The sequence below is a fragment of the Rhineura floridana genome, chromosome 5, assembly GCF_030035675.1.
Source record: "Rhineura floridana isolate rRhiFlo1 chromosome 5, rRhiFlo1.hap2, whole genome shotgun sequence".
In the NCBI taxonomy this organism is placed as follows: Eukaryota; Metazoa; Chordata; class Lepidosauria; order Squamata; family Rhineuridae; genus Rhineura; species Rhineura floridana.
In genome coordinates, this window is record NC_084484.1 from 45,146,263 (window position 1) to 45,163,971 (window position 17,709).

A 17,709-nucleotide genomic window follows, 5' to 3' on the forward strand; every position below is an offset into this window, starting at 1 on the left:
ACTTGCTCCAGGCAGGCTCCTGTCCCTTCAAAAGGTTCAGGGCAGTTATACAGCTTCACAGTAGGTGATGTTGTTCCCAACAGGGAGCTGGTGCCAAAAGGGTTGCTGAACTTGCTACCTCATTGTCTGTCCAAGGCTGCCACTGTCCAAGGCGCAGAAGCCTTTGCAAGGTGGCAATGAGATAGTGCACTGCTGGTGTATTTTCACTGGTCTGACCTCACCAATGCCTCACACACACTTCTCCATCCTGGTGTACAGCAGCAAATCAGCCTGAGGAGATCAGGTAAGCACTACATGGGTTGCCAAGGGGAGGTGTGGGCTAAAATGGCTGGTTTCCTGTGCAGGAAACAAGCTATTGGACCATGCAGCACTTTTGCTGATTGGCTCAGGTGTGCCTGGATATGGGGAGCTCCTCCCCCTTTCCTAATGGGGTATGTACCTTTGACTACAAACCTAGGACTTCCAACATATCAAGAATGAGCCATTTCACCAAACCAAGGAAGTCATCGTACTACTGGCATCTCTGATGGTCTTCGGGGGGGGGGCGGGAGAGCAAGAGAATTGCTTCATGAGTCTTATCTGTGTGTGTTGCTGTGGCTGAGTAGTTAGAGAAATTCTCTTAGGGAGCTTGTAGTGCAGAGAGGGGAACTCCCTCTCTTTTTCCACTGTTACGTTTTTTTCTTTTAAAAAATTAGGGATGCAAAAGGTGAGGCTTGAACTCCCATCTGCAGCTTCCTAACACCTTGGCCTATACGTGAGCCTCTCAAAGCTGCTGCTGCCACCACCAGTGTTTGTCTGTGACCGCCCTGGTTGTTTGGCAGAAGAGCAATTCCTCTCCTGGGGTGGTCTTGAACTCTTGACCCAAGAGGACTATGTGTGCTCCTTGTAGACCAGCTCCCCAGGACCTATGTGAGTGCCGAATTATGTTCTCTTTCCTCCTCTTTGTGTACTGTGTTCCTACAACAGTGGTTGTGAGTGGCATAGATGAATTTGAACTCCTGCCTATAGGGATGCCCGGAAACTGCCAGGACTGGGGTTTTGCTAGCTGAGCCAATGGGCTGATGGAGTGAGAACACTCAGGTGTAATCTTGCATGTTTTGTGCATGCTTATACAGGGTGTGTGCTGAGGATACATCCCTTCATTGTTGGGTTCAATTGCTGCCTTCATGTGTGGGTGGCATGATGTGCATTTTGTATTTTCCCTCCTGGTCTGAGTATGTATAAGATTCTGTGGCTGTCTCACCAGTGTACCAACAGCACAGCTCTGGATTGTTCAGCCCACTACTTGTTATTCTATAAAAAATCATGTGATTGAATTTACTATTTTTATGTATTAAATTACAATGCAATTTTGAAAGAGAAATGTACAAATTCCTACATATAAATTAACCAACAAAAATATGGGAATGTAAACTTGCCCCAGTCATAAGCATGTTTAATTGGACGCAGGGATAGGCAAATCTGTCAATTTTGGTTTGTCTTGGGGTAGAAACACATTCACTGTTCTGCTGGTTCCAGTGCGTCTCCACTTCTCTCTTCTGAAAATGGGGGCACAAAACGCTAGTCAAACCCTGCCCCTTTTTACTGTCAAACCTCGTGGGATCAGTTTGAATGCTGTTGTTTTTAAATTCAGCTTCAAACAGATTTTGCAACTGATCGGCAGATCAACCCATTCCCCCTCTAGGTGTGGCCAATGGAAATGCTTTGCTGTAGGTGATTAGTGTGCTCACAGCCTCAGTTTCTCATTTTTCCAATTTTCAGTTCTCCACAATTCCAAATCAGTTTGCATTTAAAAAAGTTCTCGTGAAAATCAAATAGCAAATTTCTCCTAATAAACACATTTTTGTATGTAATTTTACCAAACGTACACATCTGCAAATCAATTTTTCCTACTGTTATGTATTTTGGTGTTATTTTTGCTTATATATGCATTACATGGCTGGAGAACTAGATCGTCAAATTTTGAGAAGTGTGGATTTTAGAAGTTTAGCTCTGTTTTGGTTTGAAGCTGTTTCGTAAAGTGTGAATTAGGTATGTTTGCATTTAAGGTATGTTTGATTCGCCTTGAATCAAATTTCTCCCCCAACCCTAACTGGAAGTCAATTCAGCTGGTATCAACAGGTGTGTAACTTACAAAGTGCATGTGTTTACAATTGCAGAGTAAGTATCTTTAAACACACAAAAGGTTGAAGCAGAGCTTCTTAGAGATAAAGTTTTATGCATAAATAATAACTGTAATTCTCATGAACTTGCCTGCATTTGATAAAAGATCCAGTACAAATCATTCATAAATAGTCTACTTACTATCAACCAGTTGCATTGCCCATATCATTTGAACAGTCAAGCATTTCACCTAATACCATCAAAGCAGGTTTTAGGAACATCCCTAGATACAATATGAAAACAGCTCAATATGTGTAATCAAGACCTTTTAACACCAGGTACAAAACCTATTACTGATTCTCATTGCATTTGGTTTCCCCCCTTCATTCAGAACTTTTCTAGAAACAAATCCTGATTCTGAAAGGGAAAAAAAATCCCAGAGGCTACCAACATAAAAACTAGTTCATAATAATTATTTACCAACCTAGCACATCATAAGAAACCATAGCAAAAAAAATCACACAAATGACAAGCATTTATTATAATCCAAATTTAAATATGAACAATTAATCTGAAAAGTATAACTACAAATATGCATATAAATGCATACATTGCATGTCCAAAGACAAAATTCTACAATAGTTGTACATTTTATGAAACCCCACCCTACACTTCTAAAAAAAAACATAAAAGGTTTGGGGAATCAGTGAGTTTTAAATGACAACAATTTGGTTTATAACCAGTAATAAATAAAGAATCTGGTCTACTGCTAGAGGTATTTTTCACTTTCCTTAAAGCAAACAAAGAATAACAAATAATAAATCTTCTAGCAGAAGAAACAAGAAAATCTGCAAATGTATTCTATAAATGTGTTCTACAAACAGTTTATATCTGAAACACAGGGTACAAGAAATTAAAATCGGGTGAGTGAACATAAAATTTATAAATTATAGTATACTAATATGGGTTGCATGTGCACATTGTTTCCATACAGTGAAACGTTAACATATGACTGAAGGAACGTTTCCTAATTGAGTATTAACCTGAATTCTTGTTTCCACTCCTTAGATTTCCGTCTTCTTAATCTTTAGCTGACACTTATTTAAAACTATTGTTGTTCAACTAACTCTTATGATTTAATTATGTCTCACACAGATCACTAATTTTAAATATAATGTATTATTAAATACAATTCCTTGCTCATTGGATAATCACTGAAATAAAAATGTGTGGATGTCAAACATGCTTAAGTTGCTAAGGTCATAAAGTGGCTTCACTGTGTGTAACGCTAAACAAACAGGATAAAATTAACGTTGCTTTGCTGAGGCTGCTCTTGGGCAGACACGGCGTTTAGCAGCTATTAACATGACTGTATTATCTGCACTTAAAAAATATAAGATTGTGGCATCAGTATCAGTAGCAGGAGTATCAGTAGTATTAGTTACTGTTGTCAATTAATTCATTTAGCTATGCTATTGCTTTATTTTAAAAAAGCCAATTCACCCTTTCAGTATTAATTCAACAGAGTGTAAAATTACATTCTTAAATTTGATTGGTAATATTTTCTTTCAGTTTACATTTCCACTTGTGAAACTCCTTATTAAGAATAAGTTACATCCTAGAAAGCAATACATGGCTTTCTAAGCCAAGAAAAGCATTTTAGTGTTGTCCTATGATACACTTTGTGATAGGAAAGACCTTGCTTTACACACACAAGTACAGGTGAAAATTAAACCTAAGAGGGGAAGGGTGTTTTTTGTTGCTGCTGTTGTTTTTGGTGTTTTTTTTTAATGAGTTCCTAGTTTTAGTTAAGACAGGGATGATGCCAGCTTTGTTATAGTATCTGTGCTTCTAAAAATTCAGAGTAGTATCAGAGTAGGAAATTATCTGAGCCAACAGATAGAGCGGATTTCCCATCCCACTGATTTTATGGTCTGCTTGTGCTTTGATCAAATTCATCTGAAGCAGGAGTGAAACAGCTCCCCCACCCCACCCACCCCGTTCAAGAGTGCACTGCACTATGCATACAGAAAGACAGAAAAAACAGAACTGAAAATGCACAAATACATGGTACATCTGGTGTATTAGCTTGTCCAAATACAATAAAGACTTCTCAAATTAATATTACTTGAACTGCCTTCCCTTGGGAAGGGTCATACCCCTAATGACAAAAGAAGTTAAAAGTGGTCTGAAGATACAAAATGAAGGAAAAGTACGGAACCCACAAAAAGGGAAAGAAATTCAGCAAAATTAGCGTTGAGGCTGAAGAGGTAGTGTTCAGGCAAGTGTTGAGGGTGTTCCAAAGGATAGTAGAGTATTTCAGGAATATAGTTATTAAAACTCAACATGGCTGGAGTGAGCCAGCTACAGAGTTTGCAAGAACAGGGTGTAGTGAGAATTGGGGCTCCCCCACATTCTACACTCAGAGGATTCTCCACTTCAGCAGCTGTGGATTCTTAAAGTCACAGTGCCTCAAAATGCCTACTTTGCATCTTATATTATTGATTTTCTAATTCTGAAACCATGAATTGAATTATAAAATGCAGAACACACTGCATACTACAGTTATTGCCTTTCTCAAAACACAGTATTTTTGTACCATTTATTCACAGGAAATATGCATGTCTATTAAACCATACCAGTTCACAGATTTGTCTCAATTTTTGCCTGTGATGACAATTCCCTGGACTTGTTTTCTTGCAATGGTACCTTCAGTAGATTTAAATTATTGACACTGGAAATAATTATTTTCTTTACTTGATACCCTTCACAGATTACAATTTTAAATACTTCATACATTTCTCTTCGCTAACATTGTGTTTCAGATTTGAACAATGAGTGATCATTGCAAAAGTGAATTGTCTCTAAGAGCTGCTTCAAACTGGGGTTTCTTTGTATTCATAAACAATAATTATCTATAAAATTTAAAGGACAAAGAAATAGTGCAAGACAAAGGAGATGATAAAGGTTTTGCAGATTTACTGTTGCATCATATTCTTCTTCTAGGGCTGCCCTCAATGGTTAGTACATACAACACTTTGCTCCAGGGAGAGGGTATGAAAGGGACCTAAAACTGTATTGGACTCCCAGGTTTATTATCCTTAGCTTCAGAAAATGGGATGGGACACAAGTTAGAATCTAGTTAGCAGATTCTGAAGCGTGACATACTTTGCCATACTTACAGACTGTTCACAAATCCATCTAGTTCAATTAGATAAACACTAATTTAGACACTTTGGTATGAATGAAAATAAAGTGACATAAGTGATGCCACATATACAATATCATTCCTTGTACCTGCATTAATCGACATGAACTAATTATCTTGCCAGTTCTTTACTGAAAATCACTAGCCTAGAACAGAATTACCATTTCAGCCATGAGCATGAACTAGAAGAGTGGGGCAGGAATCCATCCTTTTACCACTCTTTGACATCCCTGAGTGCGAGTGTGACACAAATATTTAAATAGTTATATGTCTGTCCTTGTCCCATTACCTTAACTAAATGCCATGATCTGGTTGTGGATCAAGTTGTTTAAATGCCTGTTATTGCAACCAGTTCAATGGGTTGCCCTGGGCACATCACTCTTCTGTAAAGTGGACATCATTATTTACCCCACAGACTTGTGAAATTTTGCACACTGAGCTTGTCTAGTCAAGATAATTTAGTGGGGCTTAGTTACCCCAACACCCTTTAACCGTCCAGTTTTGCTCACCCCCAGTGTCTATTAATGTATTAAAAACATGGGTTCTCATTCACATTAGTGACGAAGAGAACTAGAGGGAAGCAATTTCTTCAGATTAATTAACCCAGAGTTTCCCTCTTGTAAACGGGCATAATAATAATAATATATGAATCAGATATGTCTCTCACAGCAAGCGGTCTAGAAATCGCCAAGAAGCGGTAGCTTTTTCCTTTTTGTGCCGTTTACCGGCTTGGTATGGCCCCGCCAAGTTTGACATCCACAGGTCATTCCCTCAAAGGCACACGCAGGCGCATACACAGATAGACACACATACACATACACACACACACACCTTGGCGCCGCAACCTCCTCTTCTTGAGGCCAAAGATGCGGACCTTGGAAAAGATATCCACCAGGTTGCCGTTGCAAAGCCCGCGGTTCTTGCTGGGGCTGTTGCGCCTCCTGCTGGCCGACGGCCGGTCCCAGTGCTGCAAATCGCGCGCTTGGCGCTTCTGTCGGATCAAGCCGCTGGCGATGGCCGCAGCCATGGCCTCTCCGTCGTGCGCTTCGCGCGCGCCCCCTGACCAAGCGCAGAGGAGACGGACGCTGGGCTCTGCTCAGCCTAGGTGGGAACCCATCGCCGAAAGGCCAAGGGCAGAATGTAAAGAAAAGTCCGCCGGTTACCACATGGAGCCACCTAGCTTCGGGCCGAGCGGGAGCAGCAACAAGCAGCACCCACGGTGTCTGCAGTTTCTTTAGCGTTTCCTCAGCGCCCGACTCATGCCCGCTTGCCCATGGCTGCCCTTGTCGCCGCCACCGCTCCGGCTCCCGCCGCGTCCTCCTCCTCGGGGCTGCCGCTGAGTGCCTCGGAAAACAGCATCTGGAGAGCGCACGCTTCGGCTCCTGAGCGAGAGAGCCTTAATCACGGCGCTTCAGTCCCACCCTAGCCGCCACCCCGCCACACACACACCCTTCCTCTCCCTTCCCAAGACAACTGAGGGAAGTGATTTGTCCTTGGGGTGGGGGTGAAGGAGAGGACGAGAAAGAAAAATTCTGACAACACAAAAACCCAGTAGCAACAATAATGCTAATGTAAGGGAAGGAGGCGAAGAAAAGAGAGGTGGGCTGAAAAGGCTCGCTGCAATTTACTGTAGGAAATTGCCTGTTGCCAAGAGAGCCACGCGCGGCCGCCCCTCGGCTTCCAGTGGGGCTTTTGTGATTGCCGTGCGCGTGGCGCGCGCGCGTGTGCCTTGTGTGTGGGAGAGAAAGACTGAGGGAAGGAGGGAGAGAGCGCAATGTAGGGGAGAGAGCGCGTGAGGTTGTTCCTGTGCGTGTGAGGGAAAAGAGGTTATAGGCTTGAAAGGAATTCTGTATAAGTGTGAGACTGTGTGTGTACGCGCGTATCAATGTGTGAAAGACACGGAGAAGTTGTAATCTGTGTCTATATGTACGTTTCTCCCTCGTTCCAGGAAGTCTCAGCTGTGGGTGAAAGTGCAGTCGGGCTCCCTGGCTGGCTGTCTGATCTACGAAACCTACATGTCTGCCGCCGCCGCCGCCCATCCCTTGCCTTTCTGTGCTTCCCACAGTTCCTCCACACTCTTGCCTGCCCCAGCCCAGCAGCCTCGACGCCAGAGTAATCTGCCATCCCGGAGCCCAGGTTAACCTTCCGGCCCGGGAAAAGCGAATAACGCCGGAGAAATCACCACAGCCACAAAGGGCACGTCAAAGACGCATGTGTTGGGCGTGAACAGAGGTTCTTCCCTACTTGTTCGCTTTTAACGCGCCACACTGGTCTCTTTGTTGTCATGACAGTTTGGACACTATTTGTTGTTTTCACTATAGCAGACTGATGAGGTTACTCTTCTGGAATAACGGGGACGCCCGACGCCCAACGACATGCTGCTTAGAGGGCTGGAGGCGAAGTGGTGGTGGTGAGGGTCACAAGCGGGCCCTGTGCCGTGTCTACTAGCTAGCCTTATGTCCGAGGCAGGTAAAAGCCTCCCTCCCAAACACAGTCCCTCCATCTCAGCAGCAGCGTCGCCCTGCTCTCTCTGTACTCTTGTCTTCATTCGAAATTGGACACGCTGCTGCTTTAGGTGAATATGAATTCCCGGCCAGGGGAGAGGAAAGAGGAGGAGCCGGGCAGGGAAAGGAGAGAGGCACGGAGGGAGGCACTTTCTGTTCCAGATCATAAGTGCTTTCTGTGGCTTCTCGGACACAGTTTGGTGACCACAAATGCAACCTTGGCTTGTGATCTTTCCAGGGGCGTCTGTTTCTATTTGGAGCAGGAAAAATAGGGAAGAGCATACAAGGATTCCAGACCCAACAGGGTCATTCATAGGAAAGAAAAATGGGCAGGAGGGGGGTCGGAGCTGGGTGAGGTGGGGAGAAGTGTGTTGTAAAAATGATCATCTGAAAAGTGTGAATGAATCTTTGAACTGCTAGAACAAAGTAAAACGTACACACTTGCAGTTTAAGACGCAACGTGGCACACAGCCTCTCAAGAAGAGACAAAATTTCAAAAATAACAGGATGGAGTCTGTGGCTTTTATAGCCCAAGCAAGGACTGTTGGACTTGCACACATCCCTAAATTCAGCTGCAGGGGTGGGCACCATTAGATTTACTGAACTCTGTTGTGGGTTCTAAATGAGGTAAAATTTAGCTTCACCGAGAATTCTGTAAAACTGGGATTTGGCTGCCATTCCTATTTTGTTTTTTTGTTTTTTATTTTTGTGAAGAAGAGTTCCAAGTTTCTGTGATCAATTTGTCTTCTAAGTGCTCAAGCATGTAATTATGTTAAGTGCACATGCTAGTCAAACTCTACATGTCTGCTGCAGATGGTGGCTCATACAGGACAAAAACTGATATTAATTTGTCACTGAGCTTGTGCAATGCACTCTCCTTCTTTGGCACCTTAGCACACAGCCATAGATATGGGAAGCAGTCCCATCATTTGGACTTCCTATTTGGACTGATCCCAAGCTTTTCCAGTCTTCCACACAGTATGCTACCCATATGGCTTGTGAGGGTTTTAGACATCAAAATTCTTCTGCTGACAAACCTATAAATGTCATTAGTTAAATCAGTTGCTAACTTAGGTAGTTATACCGAACAAAATAGATTTTCAATTATGTGCTAACTATAACAACATTCACATGTGACATGTCAATAACCTTTGAACCTCATTCTTTATTTATATGAAATTTAATTTAGACAAAACCCATGTATGAAAATGCTCATTAAGATATTCCCAGATCTATAGTTTCTTACCTCCAATTACATGGTTTCATCCAAATAATTTGATAATTGAAGGACTGGATGAACAAGAGGACTACTTACAACTTTACTCATATTTCTCCTTTAAGGGGGTCTTTTTCAACTTTAGTTGAACTTTTGAAATTTAGTTGCAAAAATAGTGCTTACATTGGTTTTTAAGTTCAGGCACATCCTCTAAAATAAAATCTTCCAAATATTAATATCAAAGTACGCCACTGTTTAGTTGATTCTTTTGCATCTCTAAAGACAACAGCCAGTATCCTCCTAAATTCCATTATTTATTTATTATTTGATTTATACCCCACCTTTCCTCCCAGAAGGAGCCCAGGGCAGCCATTCACAAAGTATTCTATTCACACTGAATAGAAATGTTTTTGTTTTAATTCTGTTCTTCGGGTTCAGTTTTTGTTTTTTACATTAGACCAACACTGAGAAGCAAATTTTCAGTTATGTGGAGAATATACATTTTGGGCTGTTGGGTTTTGAAGTGGTTATAAATAAATTAAATACAAGCATTTATATTGCATCCCAGTACAAGAAATTCCTCCTACAAAAATTTGCCCAGTACAATTTACTGGCATTTAGCTGCATTTGTTTAATATGTATTTTGCTTTGTTCTTCTTTACAAAGCATGCTCACTTTTATCAGGACCTTAGTCAGTGCAAAACAAAGGACTGGAAGAATAGCTCTATTTGCAAAATAAAATGAAGAACGCTACAAGGCAAGGGTCCTGATAATGTGGGTTAGAAAACAGAAGATGAATTTAGTCTAAACATTCAAATGGGGGGGGGGAATAAGATACAACCATAGTTAGCCTTATACCAAAGATGCCCATATCTAAAACACACTCAAGCAATGACTCCCTGAGTATCTTTGAAAATCACAGCAAGTTCTTCATTTGTAAAAATGTGAACAGTAACCATTTAATTCACAGAAGAGTGATAATAACAGTGAGATAACTATTGGAATATAGTTGGTCCTCAGAAAGCTTTATATACATTAATACAAATAACAGTAATACTAAATATGTTGCACTCAAAAGTAAGCACATATTTAACTCCATTGATTTTACTGAGAGAGAATTATACGGGTGGAATCCTATACACTTAATAAGTCCCTTTGAATTCAGTGAAACTTACTTCTTAGTGGACATTATAGGATTGCACTGTAATTCTGGTGGAATCATACCCAACCATTTTGCCTCTAAAACATCATATGAGGCATGATAATGATTTCTGAATGCACACTTTGTTTGCTATTGGGGGGAGGGATTAAACCTTTTAAAAACAGTTTTTAAACATTAGAAAATCAAAGTATATATGTATTTACACATACAAATAATTCTCTACTAGTGCGGTATTCCCTCATTATAGATATTTGCCACTTATGTCAGAAAATAAGAGGAAACCTCAAGGATTTGTTAAAAATGATTTAAAAAGAAGCCACTATGTTTAACTGGTATTTTTTATTTGCACAAAACACTGTAAATAAAATCAAAAACCTAATCCAAGAGGCTATATATTCTATTCACTTATTCTAAATCATAAATATTATATTACCTAAACATTGTCATTCTCAGTCTATGACTGAAGGTGCACAGAAAGCAGGAGGAGGAGAGGGGAGGAAAGAAGATTATGGGATAGAAAGGAATGGAAATAAAATAGTGGAATTGTGTGGAAGGTGGTGTGATTTTTTTTCCTGGGGAACAAAAGCAAACTCTTTCTACTTATAATTTAAAAATGCAAGATAGTTTACAGCATTAGGTGCTTCAAGGGAAACTCAAGAGAGCCATCTACTGTCTTAAATCTGTGATATTAGCCCTTCAAGCAAGAAAAAGGATTTTGATAGCAGGCAGATTTTCAGGACATGGACACATTGGTTGCCTCAAGGCCACCAACTAACTAGGTATGGTTTTAGATTTAGGACAAGTGTCATACTCTGTATGAAAACATTCACCTTATTTTTTGCAGGTGTGTGTGTCTTTTTGAATCTCAATATTATCTCTCCTTCCACCAGTTCATTTCTAGGCGAATCTCTAAAATAAATAGTTATGTTCTAATCCTGGAATGATTTGATTTATTAATATTAGCATTAAAGAGCCATTTCCTTCATTATGATTTGACAATACAGAAGTCACCCTAGTGGCTAAAAACATCTCACCAGAAGAATCAGAATACATAGCTACCGCTAGGAAAAATGTACGTATGAAAGAGGATCTGGAAGTGACTTGAACTAATTTTTCAAATATCTCATTAATCCTTTTTTATCCATCCAGTAGCTAGGCTGTGTCAAGACAATTGCGGTATTTCTTAGATGAGTTTGAACAGTGTTAATCTGCAACACTTATTTTTTCACATGAAATGATGTAGTATCTTTTGCCAACTCACTATCTTATTAAAGTCAATGAATAATGGCAAATGCATAAGCAAACAAAGAAAAAAGAAAGAAAAGTGTAAAGGAAAATAAAAAATAAAGCCTTTTTAACTGTTGAAATTCTTGCAAACCAAGATAAATATTACCATCCTTCAATTTCCTCCCTTGATTTGTTGTTCTAATGAAGAATAATTATGCTTTGGTAAATAGGAGAAATTTTGCCCAAACATGATATCCAAGTATCTATAATAGGTTTTGTTGAAGACTTTAAACCAACTTCCTGATGGCAATAAATCTTTGTATGAGAATTTCCTAGTTTCCCCCTTATAATTCCTTATTCTGACATTGCAGCTACTGTCATTGGTTCTTCATAGGACATTTATTGATGTTTGATCAATCTTTTGTAAAAAGCAATTTGAGTGTGTTTGAATAAGGATTGTTGAGCCTGTCATAAGCCTTTGTACTAGGGGACTATAAATCTAAATGAGTAATTATGGACGTAAGAATGACATACAAATGTGGGACTATTCTTATGATGTAAAAACATAGTGCAAAACCACAATTGTCTCCTCTACTATACATTTTCTGAATTAAAAATGTTAATTATGTAAAGAGATCATTCACTATCAAAGTATGTTTTGAGGCTATCTGTTAACTGATACATGCGTTATGCTAAATCATGCCCAGTAAGTAAGCCATGATAATTAATATCAGTCACTACTCAAAATGCTAATGTAGCAACATTTTATATGAAATACTCCACTAACACCCTACACTACACTACATTAGAGCCTAGGATTTGGAATATTCATAATTAATAATATTCTATAAGTCTCACAGATACTCGCTTGCAGCTGCTTATCTTCCTTGGTATTTTACCTACCTGATCTATTGTGCCTGAGCCTCATTAACTCCATCAGCTGTCTGCTTCCCTTCCCACCAAGAATGGACAGCCACTTATGTCTCTAGCCCACTGTGAGCCATTACCCCCTGTCAAGGAAATGGGCTGCTATATATTTTGCATGAAGTAAATCAGCTTTGCCAAAGTTTTGCCAAAAGTTTGCCAGTAAGGGAACATATTAGGCGCAGATTGCACATAGGCCCTCTCGGTAGTTGGAAATGGAAACGAAGATACTTTTACTTCCTTGAGTTTGTGGACTGGGATGAGAGTCAAGTCGCCCCAGGCTATATCTGCCCAGTGACTTGCATTGGTAGGCAGATCAAGGAGCATCAGACAAAAAGACACACATCATGCAGAAGGGCAAGTTGTTAGGGACTGTTTAGCTTGAGCAGAAAAGCTGGTTTGCATTTAACTCTACCTTTATTTTGCTGAACTTTTGCTCCATTTGGGGATGTCTTGTGTGCTTGTAACATTCTCATATAAAACTTCCCCCCGAACTACTTTTTTCTCCTTTACTAAAACTTTTAATCTTGTTTCATAAAACTTTTGTGGTCTCCATGAATATATCACCCCACATCTAAGTGCCAAGTTCCACATTACCATGAGGAATTGTGGATGAGACACAAGGTGATTTTAGACTGTTTAGTGGAAGGCAGCCTAGGAGAAAAGTAAATTCTTTTACTTGGTGGCAGCAAGAGTCTAATGGGAAGGATGGGCAAGCAGAGGCGGATGCTCTGTTTTGGCTGGAACTCCTTTCCCTTCATGATTCCAGGTACAGAATGCCATTTGGTGCCGTGACACTCCCCTTTTCATTTTTCATTCTGGCTCTTCCAGCTGCCCTTCCTTCAGGTCTTGGTTCTCATCTCACTGACTAATCTGTCCCCCTCCATTCAGCAATTCTGGCCTAGTTATCACTGAGGGCTCATCCAGGCGACTGTAAAATGTGTGACATTATTTTTCAGTCGTCCATATGACGCCGCGTGCTTTTGCGCATTTTCGCACGGTTAAATCCGCTCCTGCAATACTGCAAATCATGCGATTTGCTTTTTTAAACCGGGAATCATCCGCTGTACCTTCAGGCGCTCGGATGCAATACTGCGGACTTTACAGCTGTGGGCATTTGATGGGCGGTTCTTGGGTGGTTCCCCATATCCCTTCCCTCATTCTCAGCCAATCACGTATTTCCACTGTTGCACATGTGCGTGAATGTCCGGGGAAAGCCCAGGAAAAAGGAACCTATCAGAGCAATGGTGTGGTGTTGGGGGGGGCCCCTGCAACTTCTACTGCGCAGATGCAAAAAAGTGCATTTGCGCAGAAGCAGCAACAGCGGTTAATTTTTAGCCAGCCTGCAAACTGGGCAGCCGCTCAGGGTGAGATCTGCAATTGTGGTTGTTTGTAAACTTTTTCAAGGGAGAAAATATTTATCTTTGCCTAACCTCCACCTCCCACCCCTCACCCCCCACATCAAATGTCCTTCTTGAACGTATTGGTCTTTGCTTCCAGGCATCCAGAGTCGAGGGAGAGGGGGGGAGAAGAGTATAAATAGAGGCTTTCCTCTTGGATTACAGACACTTACTCACCCTTAGTCAATTTCGCTTTCCTGCCTGCAAAGCTACTCTCTTTGAGTCTTGTCAATTTCAACCACAGCCTGCAGGTTTTCTGCAGCCCAGCTGAGCTGAAAAGCGTACAGTCGCTTTTGCGAAATATCGCAAATACAAGCAAAAAACCCAAAGGAATTATTGGCATATAAGTGGTTTGCTAGAGCGTCTCAGCCACCCACAACCATAGAGACTGGTGGTCTACCTTCCTAGACATGACACATCGTTACTTGCTGTTCTGGAAAAATAAGTGGAATTGCAACCGTGTATCTCCAGAAATGTTAAAGGTAGAAAAGCATACAGTCGGTTTTGCGAAATATCGCAAATACAAACAAACAAAAATACAGGAATTATAGGCATATAAGTGGTTTGCATGTTTCTTTTATCAGAGGGAACACCGCAAAGCTTGTGCTGGTCGCTTCAGCACAGATCAACACAGCAGCATGCGGAGCTGTTTGCCCGCATTCCCTGCTCGAGCGAAGAGCGGCCACCCATGGGGGGGGCTGTTTGCTTCCCTCAGGGGCAGCATTCCTGCCGCCGAGCCGCATAACAGTCCGGGGCTGAACCCTGCAGTGAATGAGCCCAAGGGCTATGGGGGGGGTTCACCCGGCGATTACAAGCACTGACCCCTTGCACTGCCCACAATCCCCCTGGATGGTCAGGGGCACCTGGAGACACACACCCCGGCCGGTGCTGCTCCAGAGTGGTGAGCAACAAGGAACTCCATTACAATCAGGAAACTCAAACTTTCACGCTCGTATGTTCAAGCGCATGCACCTTGTTGTGCTTTGTTGCAAAGGGGGAGAGGAGCATACGTCGTATTTTTGCGGACCAATTGGCTGATAGGGGGAGTGTTATGGGCGGAGCTGGGAAAAAGCGAGAAGAAGTACGGGTCCTCTCGCTGTGTGTGTGGGCGCAAAAAAAGCGGGGTTTTTTATTGGGAAAGAGCGAACAAACAGGCAAAGTGAGGACTGTGAGATGACGAACCGGATATGGAAAACGTGGATTATCCCGCTCCGTTTGGATGAGCCCTGAGATAATTAAACTTGAGGGGCTGGACCACTTCAGTCTGCAGATGCGTGAAGTACTAGCTCCCTTCTATTTGGCACTGGTTAGGCCTCATCTTGAGTACTGTGTCCAGTTCCAGACACCACACTTTAAGAAGGATGCAAACTGGAACAGGTTCAGAGAAAGGCAACAAGGATGATCAGGGGACTGGAAAAAAAGCCCTCTGAAGAGAGACTGAAAGAACTGTTTAGCCTGGAGAAGAGGAGACTGAGGGGAGATATGATAGCACTCTTCAAGTACTTGAAAGGTTGCCACACAGAGGAGGACCAGGATCTCTTCTCAATCATCCCGGAGTGCAGGACACGGAATAATAGGCTCAAGTTACAGGAAGCCAGATTTCTACTGAACATCAGGAAAAACTTCCTAACTGTTAGAGTGGTGCGACAATGGAACCAATTACTTAGGGAGATGGTGGGCTCTCCAACACTTGAGGCATTTAAGAGGCAACTGGACAGCCACCTGTTGGGTATGCTTTAATTTGGATTCCTACTTTGAGCAGAGGGCTGGACTCGATGGCCTTACAGGCCCCTTCCAACTCTACTATTTTATGATTCTAAGTGACCTGTCCATACAAAACAATTAATTGCACACACAAAAACTAGCATGTTAGTGAGAAGCTATGATCACCAGGAAGCATGTTTGACCTGCGCTTTAGGGATTTTAAAAAAAAGGTTTTCAATACATTTTTATTTTGATTCACATTTTATTAATTATTGTCTGTGTGCCTGACTGCTGTTTTATGGCTCATTTTAAGGGGTGAAGTGTTGTTTCAAACTGATGCTTTCATACTATTTATTTGTTTATACAAACTTACAGCCTGGCCTCTACCAAATGGTCCCAGGCTGGGATATAAAATATCACAATTTATAACAATATACAGGGCATTAAAACCATTACATTAAAAATTCAAAACAAAACAAGACCACAAGAGCAGTAAAACAGGAGTGCAACAATATAACAGCAAGGAAAACATCCACTCACCCGAAAGCCTGTGTAAAGTGCCTGCACATTTGGCATTAATAATAAAGGGCACTAAATATATGCAGCTGTATGTACATAGGGCTCTTTCTCACTGGCGCCAAATACACCACTGGTAAAGGGCATGGCCAACAAGTGCATCAGGGTGTATGGCCAGCAGCTTCATTCTCACCCCCACCCCAACTTTCCATGCATTAAGTGAACGAATGCATGAGGAACTTGTAGGAGAACCTTATGGTGTCTTTGTAACCTGTTTATTTACAAATGTACAAAAAGGATTGGAAGCAATCAAATTCATAAAGCCAGGCAGCACAATCACTTATCTTGCATCAGGTTAGGAACATAAGAAGCTGGCTTATACTGAGCAAGACTGGTGTCAGGTATTACTGGCCCTTGGGCACCAGCCTGCTCCAGGCGCGCAGCTCCTGCCTGTTCCACCTACCTCTCTCCTGTATCCTACTGCTTCACGCGCTGCACACGCTGCACACACAGGATTGCCATCAGCCAAAATGGTGGCAGAGGCTTCTCTAAGGGACTGATGCCCCTGTCGCCATCTTGGTTGATGGCACACATGCACAGTACGCTATGTGTGCACACATGCCGGGGATTGAACCTGGGACCTTTTGCATGCGAAACAGATACTCTACCACTACGCTATGGCCCTTCCCCAAAAGGAGGTTCCCAAAAGGAGAAAGTGTGCCCCAAGTCTGCATCATCTTATCAACCTGTAGCTAAAAATTCCCAACTCTTTCCCTCTTTCTGTGTCCAAATTCAAACTTGCTACAAATTGTTTCACTGCCCCTCACAGTAAGTAGAGAGGATCACTTTCCAGAAAGAGAGATCTCTCCAGCCATCAAGGAACATTAATGTTCTTTTGCTAAATCCCTAACTTCCTATTATTTGTCCATTACTGTGAATAGATATAGGTCAGTTCAAAATAATCTAGACAGCTAAACCCATAACAATACCTTCTGTTTTCCATAGTGTAACCTACCCTTTGTAAAGTAAGAGCATGCATTTAAGATTACTTGGAATTTGATTCATTACACCTTAACACATTTTACCCACCCCTTTGTATTCACAACTAGTAATGTTAATAAGGTAAAATCAAGGTTTTGGGTTTTTTTACATTCTTTCAGTGTATTCTTGTGAGTGAGGAGTCTAATATTTGATGGAAATTGTGCATAGAGAAATAGGTGATACCAGTTTAATTAATCTAGAATATACAGTATGACCTTGCAAAGTGGGTTAGATTGTAGCTCAATATTGATTAATCATCTAAATTAAATCTCCTTGTAGAACTTTAAGAGCATGTGGATAAGAGGTTTATATCATGGGTGGGGAACCTGTGATCCTCCAGATTTTGTTGGACCATCATCTCTTACCATTGGCTATGCTGGCTGGGGCTAATGGGGCTGGAATCCAATATCTAAAGGGCCACAGAATCCCTTTCCCTAATTTATACAGAGAACCTGTGTCAAGCATGTTTAGAAAATTTCATAAGAATAATCCAGTCAACAAACATGAAACAGATTATCAATAATTTGCGTGCATGTGCCTTTGAGCAATCTGTCATTAGAATAATGCTAAAATCTAAATTGTGCAGTCTGGCTGAAATACATTGAAATAACTTCAACTGTTGGTATTCATGACCATAAATTTGAGGGAAAGCCTCCTGCTAAGTTGTTGTTAAACTATCAGATGTTGATATCTTAGACTGAACA

General features: G+C 41.4%; 1 protein-coding gene across 3 annotated transcripts in view; it reads right to left on the bottom strand.

Annotated features, from left to right (window-relative positions):
* FGF14 (fibroblast growth factor 14) overlaps positions 1–17,709 on the bottom strand; it is a 525,484-nt gene that overhangs the window by 189,943 nt on the left and 317,832 nt on the right. The window contains exon 1 of one of the 3 annotated variants that reach the window (XM_061626599.1): positions 6,143–6,338. The exons of the other annotated variants lie outside the window; for them this stretch is intronic. Coding sequence (XP_061482583.1) covers positions 6,143–6,338 — 196 coding nt within the window. Of the gene's footprint in view, positions 1–6,142; positions 6,339–17,709 lie in introns of those variants that run through there. 3 annotated transcript variants of the gene reach the window in all.